The following is an 11,230-nucleotide window of genomic DNA, read 5'->3' on the forward strand; positions in this document are numbered from 1 at the left end:
ATTCATGTTCTCTTTTAGCTGGCTTAGCTTGTGTGAGGTGATATTTTTAAATTGCTGTTAACGTTTTTTTTTTTTTTTTTTTTTTAATTTTTTCATTTGGACCAAAATCTCCTTGTCCAAATTCAATCATAAACCTCCCCAATACTCGCATATCCTAAGATGTGCATTTATAGTTAAATCATAGGTGTCAAACTCAAGACTAGGTCACAAACTTTGAGTGTTACCAATAAAGATGGCAATACAATCTACCATAAAGTGAGTATTAACGCACACACACTCACACACATTCACAGAATGACCAAGAAGTTGAATAGCACAGGTGTAAAAAAAAAAAATATATCCATTGGTGAGGACACAATGTATATGCAAATGTAAAAGAATCGTCTCTCGAACATCTAATAAGTCAAACACTGGTTCTGAAGAACGGAGTCCGACATCAATCAGGTCAAAGGGATGCATTTATTCAGCCACTTTTCAAGTAAAAAAGTAATAAATTAATCACATATTCACCAAATGATACATACAGTTGGTGCAACATCTCTGTTTAAATAAAAAAAAAAAAAATAAATAAATTACGAAAAAAACACATCTGATCTGAATCATAAAAATAAGTTTTTTTCCTCTCTAAAATGACAGTTTTTCTTGTAATATCACCTCTTATTCCAATTTATTTCCCCATGAAACAATATTCTCGCTAAATTTCATCTTTATTCTTATAATATTGTCTTTATCCTAATAAAATTAATTTTCCCTCATAATATTTAAATTTGATTCTTCTTCTATTAATATGAGTTTTAAAGCTGCACTTTATGATATATAATAAGTATATTATAATAGTATTTATTCTCATAATATTCCACATTTTTTTCCACGTAATCTTAACAGTGCATTCTCATAAAACATTTTTTTCCAGATATATTGGACTTAAGAAAGATTTTTTTTTTCTCATGTGATGTTTTGGGTGTAAACTTACACTTCATTTTGCACGTAATAATAAAATTTGATTCTCTTGTTATTTTTTTTTGCATGTGGCCCTAATGCTCCTTTATATTAGAGTGATAAAATACTATTTTAAGCAACTCCTCATTGCAAGCAAGACAGTTGTTTGTTCACAAAGTAAAACAACAGCACGAGCTTGTTTACAAAAAGTACAAAGTAATACAATTTTTTTTTTTTGGGCACCATTAACAACAAAAACATCATAACAGATTAGCAACAATGACAGCAAACATGAAACATTCACCTGAACAAAGAAGAAGTTTGGACACAAAAGTTGAGACAAAACTTCATTCTGAGCAAGAGCAAATATGACCAAACTTGGACCAAATTGGTAGTGATGAGTAAATGAAGCTTCAAATCCGCTTCATGAACCAGTTGTAGTATTTTTGGACTCCAGTAGATGGCACTCTCTGTTCACTTTCGGGCTGAAAGCACACTGACTTGCCATTTTTTAAACCCTTTATTTAACTCAACAGGGCCATCTAGAGGACTCAAAAATACAAAAACTGTTTCATGAAGCAAATTTGACGCTTCATTTTTCTCATCACTACAAATTGGAGTCCAACATTTCAAAGCTCATTGGTGTCTCCCAATGGATATTTCCAATCAATTTGAAATTGCAGCTCACCAAAGATGTTCAGCCTTTTGGTTCAGGGATTATTACTTGATTTATGTCAAAGAAAGGTCCCTGTCGATTTGAAATAGAAACCAAATGAATCCACTGTAAATTGCTTTAATTGAGGTAGATGCGTCGCTGGTCGTGTCTGTCGTCACTTGGACCGATTTTCATCACAGATCGCTGTTAACCTTGTATATTGTGTAAAGTGCCTGTGTACTTGAATCTCGGGGATTTATTGTCGTGCCTGGCGCAAGTCTGCGGTGAAGAAGCGCGGTCAAACTGCGCGAAGGGCCCATCAACACCGAGCGATTTCGCAGATGCACGCAGTTTGGTGCAGTTGGGAATGGGCTGTTGGTAGTGATGGGAAAATGAAGCTTCCAAACTGCTTCATGAACCAGTTGTAGTATTTTTGGACTCCAGTAGATGGTACTCTCTGCTCGTTGCGCTGGAAGCCATTTTTTTAAACCTTTTATTTACACCAACAGTGCCATCTAGAGGACTCAAAAATACAACAAGTGGTTCATAAAGCAAATTTGAAGCTTCATTTTCCCATCAATAGCGGTTGGCCTCCATGGGCTCACTTCCACTTCTTCTTCCTCTTCCTCTAGCAAACAAATATCCATTCGTGCCGACCTCGACCTGCCGCAGGTTCCAAGCAAATCAGCGTCCTTGCCACGACAAGGACTACCATTGCGCATATTTCCTGCGGCATTTAACTCATCTTTCATAACAACCATAGTTGCATACAAAGTGCTGGACATGATGTATGAATAAAATATATGAAAACACCATTAAGCGTTTAAACCATTAACATTTAAACGAAATGAGAGGAGCCATTTCAATTGGCAGCGAAACAAATCGCCTTTGTTTACGCCCACAAAGGGCACAAGGCCTTTTTTTAAAAATGCTGCTCAGGTCAGCAAAAATAGCAAAACGTCTCAAGCCCGCCCCTGCACAGATTTACACCGCTCCTCGTGCCAGACTTGTACTGGGCATGAAAAGAGAGCTTAAACGATCTGATCTGATATGTGTGACACATTGTCCATGTTCACGTTAGTGGACAGCGACTTTCGGCTGTCTGTGCTCATTCGGGTGGTTATTCTCTTGGGTCTCTCTTGGCCTTGGCCGTGACAGTGGCAAGAAAAAGCTGCTTTGAACTCTTCACGGAACTTCCCTAAGCAAAAGAAAGAAAGTGAAATGCACTCAGGGACATTTCAAACATGATATTTTTAAACACACTACTTTTTTCAGTCAATTATTCTTTATGACGATTAAAGGACGGAACAGTCCGAACGCCCATTTTGGGGATGTAGGACGAGCAATACTCTGACTATTATTGCAAACTCACTAGCCACTAAATTAACTGTGATGCAAAGCCTAATATTAATTTCCAAAAAAAAAAGAGATTTGGGATTCATGTAATAATAATATTAATTCATAGAATTTAAAAATAATGTTAAAATATGTAAAATAAAAATATTTATTTATATATTTAATATTTTAAAATAACAATTATTATTATTTTTAACAAATATTTTTTCCTGAAAAGAATAGATATTAGTTTAAATTGCCAAACTATTGATGAGATCAATGATTCCCAACCAGATTGCCGTGGCTCACTAGTGTGCCAAAATGTGATGATAATTATCCAGTTTCACTTAATTTGTCTGAAGAATAATATCTATTATTACAAATACATATGTGTTCATTTCTCTATGGCCGAAATGTATAATGAGAGGCAGAACACAAGAAAATGCTCTAGAGGGCAGTAGGGAGCCAGAGGTGTGGGACCATACTCACCGCTGAGGAAATTGTAGATGATGGGATTGAGAGCACTGTTGGCGTATATGAGCCAGTGTGAGAAAGTAAACCAAGCATACACGGTCTCTCGGTCACTCGTGTTCTTGAAGATCCCGAAGACTCTGCAGGCAAAGTGAAAATCAATATCACTAAAAGACTGAATCATGAATTCAAATAACTGAAGTGGGCTTGTATTGACTGTTTTGATGCGATATTTTTTGAACTGTTAAGGAAGCGAACGGACTGCTACCGTTTCATTAAATTGAGTACGCTGATTGGCAAGTAGCACAGAGCAAAGACAAAGAGCACCACGATTAGCATGCGAGCCGTCTTGCGCCGCGCACGGATCTGTTTGATCTCAGCACAGACCGTGCTCGTCTTCACCCGCACGGACTCTCCCGGCCCCGCAGCTGCCGCCGAGCACTGCATGGTCTTCCACTTCCTCTGCAAAACTGACGTGCTGCCAGGAATCTGTCAAACGCAGATACAGTTCAGCATACAGACAGTGCACGTGACGGCTCCGAGATGTGAAAGCTTGTTTTGGAGGCGGAATACACACCTGTTGACACCACAGCTTGTGACAGATCTGAATGTAGGCCAGCACCATGAGACACAAAGGTGCAAAGTATGTGACAATGAAGAAACAGCTGTGATACACCTTCGGGTAGATCTCAGCTGGAAGGGGTATGGATAAAGAGCACTCTTTGATTTGGGGAAATTGCATGATCTCAAAGATTGACAGTTCCGAGTTCACACGTGTGCTTGGGAAAAACTTTTTTTTTTCAGTGTAGAATAGAATAGAAAAGTTCCACTCGATGGTATGTTTCATAAATACTGGCAATGTGTTTAAAATTCAAATTGATTGCAAATGTGCACAAACATGATTGATTTGAGTTCTTGTTTGATTAAATCGGAGGACAATAAATCAGACAGGAAGGTTTTCTTTGGATAAGAAAAAACAATATTCGTCAGAGGGGAGGGATCGTGCCTTTACTGTTGCCGGTCCTTCCCTATGGAATAAGCTTCCATTAAATGTGAGCCCCGCCCCCTCTCTGTCCACTTTTAGAACCCGTTTGAAGACACATTTTTATTCTTTAGCTTCCGACTCCCCGTGAGACTGTCGCTGTTCTGCTGTTCTTCTGGTATCTATTGTAAATGTGTTTTCATTTGCGTTCTAATGATCTAATAAGAATAATCTAAAGTGCTTTGTGAAAGCTCTCGCTGTTGTGAAATGCGCTGTATAAAAATCAAGTTGTATTGATCTATAAAAATGAAGCACAGAGAAGTAACTAATGAGTCCTCTTATTTTGCAAGAATATTTGCTGAACTGCAGGCGTTTCATGTGAATACAGATGTGGTCTCCGTGGGACAATTCACAGAGAAGAGTGTTTTTTGGACTGATTGCGCGAATCGCCAAGGATAAAAAAATTAAAAAAAAAAAACATTGCTTGAAAATGATGCAAAATTAGGCCTTCATCTTCTCATGTGAAAAGCATCCAATCGCATCTTTGCCTTGTAAGTTCTCCCCACACATCCTTACATATTGGAGCCAGGGAAATATATCCCCTCAAAGCTGCAATAAATCCCTCGAGGTCATTCCAACAGTGTGACGAGAGACGCTAGACACCGACGAGCTCACGAGTTAGCAAATTTCACAGTTGTTGGAAGCGCCGCCACAGTCTTGTTGTTCTTGTTGCCCTTCCTTGCACTCTTCAGCTTCGCACACCCGCCCCTCCCTCACCTGTTGACGAACGTAGCTCTCTTTCGCAGTTGTCTCGTCTTTCACATGCCAAGAGTGTGATGAATCACTTTAGATGGAGATCAACATCTAAAAGTGTATCCCTTGGGGGAGGTCAGTGGATAATTTTTTTTTTTTTCTTGCCCGTATGACAACGTCATTAATCTTTGTCAACCACATGAATGGCGCTCTATTAGAATTTGAATGAAACGTGAATTTCGGAACGATGCTTTCATGCATTTAAATTGTGATGATGATGGATGGTCTAAAAGCTCTGGAAGTGACGTGTCTGTGCCGAGTTTATTATGTTTTTTTTTGTAGTTTATCATCACATAATCCATATTTCCCCCGGAGTCAAACAATTACAAGAGTTCCACTGCTACGCAATGTTTCATTCAAGTTTTAGCATTGCCGCAAACGAAAAAAATATGAGAGAAAGCTGAATTTTTCCAATATGTTGCCAGAGCAGACTATCCTTTTTTTTTTCGCCGTCCCTCCGTAATAGACATCCTGTCCAAATTACCTGCTGGGTGAGTCAGCCACTCGAGACAAATTAAGTCTTCACAGAAATGAACGCCTCCTACTTTCCATCCGAATTCTCCATTTATAAATATCGGTAAAACAAACCAAATCGAGCTTTTGATAAAACGGCCGCATTGAGGCTGAACCTGTTTGCTAACCAATACAGCAGCAACTGCCGAGGCTCATCAACAGACTCAACATAAATATTATCCGTATTATGGCCAGAGACGCTTTGATAGCTTCCAATGTCAACGATGACCCCGAAAAGGAAAAGCAGTCGCCAAAAAAAATGAATGTTTGGTCCGTCACGCACCTTCCCAATGTTCGTCGCACACAGTGAACAAACTGGTTTTGTTTGTGAGCGCCGGCAGAAGACTGCTACTCTCCATGACGATGGCTTGAGGGATCATGATGATGCACGACACCACCCAGATGATAACGATGCTCTTGCAAGCCCTCTTGGCGGTGCTTTTGAACATCAGCGGGTGGCAGATGGCGTACCAGCGGTCTTGCGCAATGCAGCTCAGTGTCAGGACTGACACCGAGACGGAGATGGTCTAAAAAAAAAAAAAAGTAACCGACAGACGGTCAAACACAAAGTGAGTCCCAACCTCAAACGAGGACAACGTTGTGGCTGTTTTGTATCCCATTGTGTGCGGAGATAACAGAGAGCACAAACGAGGAGTTAGTTATGATGAATGTTCGAGTACTCTTGATGAATTTTAGACCACTTATTGTCTTTACGATCATTGGCGAGCTTGAGCCTATCCCGGCTGATTTGGGGAAAGAGATGGCGTACGCTGACAGCGATGATGCACAGCCTCCCAAAATATGGCGTACGCTGACAGCGATGATGCACAGCCTCCCAAAATTTGCATCAGCTGCCAATTTCGGAGGCGTTAAGGAAGAGACCGAATCAATTTTGGAGAAACTCCAAAGCATTTTGGAACCGACCCGTTACATTATCATTAAGCAGCGCTCCATTTACAGTGAGCTGTGTTTTTTTTTTTTTTTGTTTTTTAAATTATGGAGCCGAAGCAAATAAACAGTACACTTCCCATTTCAGTTTTAGTTTATTTGAAGGCAAAAAAAAAAAAAAGGTGTTTCACTGCTGGCTGGTTGGCTCCAAATAACAAGGAAAGGGCGATATGGGAAATAGGGGCTTATATGCCAGAACCGCCAGTGGGTAACCTAGATAAAACAGTCAAATAATCCAAAGATACAAGAATATTTCTTTCAATCAATCTCAAATCTGATGTTATTCATGCCAGGATTTCTTTTTCGGTTTTGTTCTGCCACTGATATGAATTCAAAATATTTTACATTTGAATATTTTTTGTATTTTTATCAGGCCCTTCAGACAAATTTAAGGGAACGCTGTTGTGACGCACAAAGGAGAGACATTCTTAAGAAACCTGTACTTTTAAGGGAGCGGAGGGGAGGGAGTTGAGGTGTTTCTGGTCCGAAGGGATTAGAGACGTGAAAGGATGAAAGGTTGCTATTGATGTGTAAACAGTTTGGTAGGGGGAGTAAATGGGTCAAATCTCGTCTTCGTCTCCTTGCCTCATGACTGTCCGCATCTTTTAACAGGTGCTTTGTTAAGCACTTTTAGACCACGGCATTCATAACTGCAGGAAACAATCAAAAAAATAATAAATAAATCAAAAAATCTCCCTCACCTCCTGTTTACAGCTCTTATTTTTAAAAAAAAAAACTTTTTTTTAGAGTTCATCAACTATCACAAGTTTATTTTCTTACCTGCAAATAGGGCACGACTTTGCAAAGCGTCTGTCCGAAGAACCACGTCTCAGTGATGTCGACCACTAAACTTGCAGGCAGGCAAATGATGGTCACCAAGACATCAGCGAACGAGAGGTTCACGATGAAATAGTTGGTCACGGTGCGCATGTGGCGGTTTTTCCAGACTGCAAAACAAACTGAAAGAGAGAACGAGCCCAATTTTAGCATTCTCGAAGAGGGTCAATCATATTACGCAACCTTTGGTGGTCTTTTCTGTAGCACATCGAAATAAATTGACCAAATATATTCGGGTGTATTTGTTGTTAAAAAACCCAACATATTGCGCAGCTGGCTTTTATATCTTCACAGGTTGACATGGACAAGAGTAGGAATGTTAAGAAATTTATAACACTCTCCGATACTCGGTGACAACAGAATGTGACAAACCAAGCCGAGAAACAACACATTGAAATGTTTGCCTCCCTGCTACAACGTAGGCAGTAGTGATGGGTAAATGAAGCTTCAAATGTGCTTCATGAACCAGTTGTAGTATTTTTGGACTCCTGTAGATGGCGCTCTCTGTTCAACATTGGGCTGAAAGCACACGACTTGCCATTTTTTTAAACCCCTAATTTAAACCAACAGTGCCATCTACAGGACTCAAAAATCACAACAACTGGTTCATGAAGCAAATTTCAAGCTTCATTTTCCCATTACGAGTAGGCGACCTGAGATTGGGAAAAAAAAACTAGGCACCAAAAGGGGGCGTGCCAACCTGTGGCTGTTGTCATCACACACAAAAAAAGCTCGTGAATCACTACAGATTCTGTTAGAGGGGTGAATTTTCATTCTGACATTTTGACACACAGAGCTATTATATAAGCGTCAGCGTTCAGCCCAATGACGTGTCCCTTTAACAGGCCTTTGCTGAACCAAAATGCAGCCTCCATGACAAGAAACGTTGGAGTAAATCAAAGGAGAAAATGACAATTTATAAACCATATCTAGTTATTCCTAAATTCTGGAGACCAACAATAGTTTTCATAATTATTCAACACGCCCAATCACAGCATTCCGACCCCACATACGCTAATGAAATGAAACAGCGCAATTTAACAACACTGCAAAAAATGTGTCTACCATAATTCAGTTAATGCAAAACGTACACCAATCAAAACCAAGCAACAGACTTTGCTCTGCTGTAGTCTTAAAATAATAATAATAATACATTCAATTTCCAAGCGGCTTTCAAGACCCTCAAGGACACTGTACATCAATAAAAGCAATTAGAACCAAACTGCTCAAAGTAAGAAAAATGAGAAAATAAAATAATAATGATGACAATAGTATAATAAATAAATAAAAAATAAATTAATTAAATAGAGAAGAGGAATTAAAATGACGTGGTGCTATCAGAGTGTATAAACAGTCTTAGACATATTATTTAAAATCAAGAAATCAGTTTTAGTTCCTAATTATCCAGTGCCATATATAAGAGTGTGTGATTACGCGTCACTAAAATTACCATGCTGAGTTGTATGTTGTGTTTATAAACTGCATGTATATAAATATATATATATATATATATATATATATATAGAGAGAGAGAGAGAGAGAGAGAGAGAGATAGAGAGGGAGGGGGGAGCGAGAGACAGAGAGGGGGGGGGGGACAGAGAGAGAGAGAGAGATACACACGAACACTTATTTCTCAGTTGAATTGGACTAATTCATAGAAATGTATCGCCGGTGAGAAAAAGAGAAAACTCACCGAGCGAGTTGCCGATGAGGGAAACGATGAACACAAAGATGTAAGCCACAATGAGAACCCATTCATAATGCTTGGGATGCAAATACTCCGTCCAGATGTAGCGCAGAAGTTCGTCGTCGTCCACCGTAGAGAGCGCGTGTAAGTCGGTGCTGTTGGCCCCTTGTGCGGAAAAACACTCCTCACACGTTAAGTCCCCGGTGGCCCCTGACATGATAATTGTGTGTTTGTGGAGAATAATCCCGCGCTTTCTTCCCGCTTGATTGGGTTGCGTCAGCCGTGAGTCTAATCAGATTTTGACCGACGCTTGGATGCTGGTTTGAGGTCTGCCAACAGGTACCGTGGCCGACAGCTCACTCATGAGTGAAGCTGGGGGCAGCGCGCGCGCTTTCTCTCTCTCTCTTCCACTTTCTCTCTCTCTCTCTGTATGTCTCTCTGCATGTCTCTCTCTCTCTCTCTCTCTCTCTCTCTCTCTCTCTCTCTCTCTCTCTCTCTCTCTCTCTCTCTCTCTCTCTCTCTGTGTGTGTATGTCTCTCTCCCTCTCTCTCTCTCTCTCTGTGTATGTCTCTCTCTTTCTCTCTCTCTCTCTCGCTCGCTCTCTCTCTCTCCCCTCGCTCTCTCGCGTTCTCTCTCCAGCGCGGGGGCCACAGGTGCTCCAGCAATAAGCAGATCAGCCACTGTCCGCGGGATTTAAAGATGCCATGAGATTTAAACAGTGACGTGGGGCGGGTGTCATGACCATACCTTATTTTTATCAAAGATTTGAATTACGCTTCAATCAATTTCAACACATCAAGAGGAAATATTTAATAAGAGGCCCAGCGCGTCAAAAAAATATATATTTGGTCCCATCTTTATATTCAATATATGAAATGAAAGCCCTGATTATAAAGTTAATGTGTTCAGCAAGGTACTTTCTTGATTCCAGCATGCATTTTGAGCCACTTTTCTCAAAGAAATACCAAATATCACGCAATTACATACCATAGACTAAGTGTGCAGTACAAGTGTGATAAAACGCGTATATTGCTGATATAAAGGCAAACAAGCAATATCTCTTGTGTTTGTGCTCCGGCCAACGATTGGGCAGGGTCTGGTCGGTGACGGACTCGCCTGGTCCAGAACACAGAACGATATTGTCTTGTAGTCTGACCGGGTGGTTGTCGTGAAGGACAAAAAGGTGTTTAGTCTGGAAAGTGCAAGTGAGTTGCATCAAGATATTGCAGAAAAATAATTTGTTAAACAAAACGTTATTATGCAAATTATCGGAGGCCTGGTTATTTCTGATGAGACTAGTTCCAAGCTCCCGATTGTGCGATTTATACAGGCCGATTATGTTTTGAAATTTCAAATAGGAAAAGGGCAGAATGACAGAAACAGCATTGCTTATAAATATGAGGTGACGCAATGGTTCTTCATTTCCCACGCTTATCTGCATGCATTATTTTTGCATTTGTTTTGTTTTGTATTATTTCCTTGACGTTGAGTCCCTTTGATATAAAGCAACCTTCAAAGACAAATTGAAGATGCCAATGCTCTTTGTGTTTCTGAGCAAAAATGGGTAAAAAGAATAATGTTTCTCTCTCTCGAGAGTGCAATCTGTGCAAGAGAAGAATATATCACACTTTAGGTATTCCAAAAGTCTTGAGGTAACTATCAAGTACAATGGATCACGTTTCATTAATGACTTAAAAAAAAAGGTTAAAAAATAACTGTCTCAAGAAATGCCAAAGCATATTTTTTCTTCCTAGTGACATTTTAGGATCTTCATAAAAAATTGAATCGCACGCGCCTTATCTATTCTTTGCATAAAAGTCTGCTTTGCAATTTTGATAAGAAAAGCTCATTGCCAGTTGTCTGGCATACTATTATCCTTAGAATTGATATACAGGAATTAGAATTGGAAACTTGGTCGAGCCACCACTTTTGAATCATACTGATTATAATGCAACACTGAGCATGAGAGGAGTCCCTCAAATGGAATAACCAGAGCACAATATGGTTGTTCTAGCTGAGAATGTTGGCCCAATCATGCAGGAGCAAAAGC

General features: G+C 39.8%; 1 protein-coding gene across 1 annotated transcript; it reads right to left on the reverse strand.

Annotated features, from left to right (window-relative positions):
• Positions 1–440: 440 nt before the first annotated feature.
• Positions 441–9,539, reverse strand: hcrtr2 (hypocretin (orexin) receptor 2). Its single transcript, XM_088305662.1, has 7 exons — positions 9,187–9,539; positions 7,437–7,615; positions 5,992–6,235; positions 3,978–4,093; positions 3,669–3,889; positions 3,419–3,540; positions 441–2,792 (listed from the first exon to the last, which is right to left on the reverse strand). The coding sequence occupies exons 1-7, from the start codon at positions 9,395–9,397 to the stop codon at positions 2,626–2,628; spliced, it is 1,260 nt and encodes a 419-aa protein (XP_088161788.1). The 5' UTR covers positions 9,398–9,539; the 3' UTR covers positions 441–2,625.
• Positions 9,540–11,230: the final 1,691 nt, after the last annotated feature.

The sequence above is a fragment of the Idiotropiscis lumnitzeri genome, chromosome 9 (genome assembly GCF_059441095.1).
Source record: "Idiotropiscis lumnitzeri isolate Australia: NSW breed Sydney's pygmy pipehorse chromosome 9, RoL_Ilum_1.0, whole genome shotgun sequence".
NCBI classification, from domain to species: domain Eukaryota; kingdom Metazoa; phylum Chordata; class Actinopteri; order Syngnathiformes; family Syngnathidae; genus Idiotropiscis; species Idiotropiscis lumnitzeri.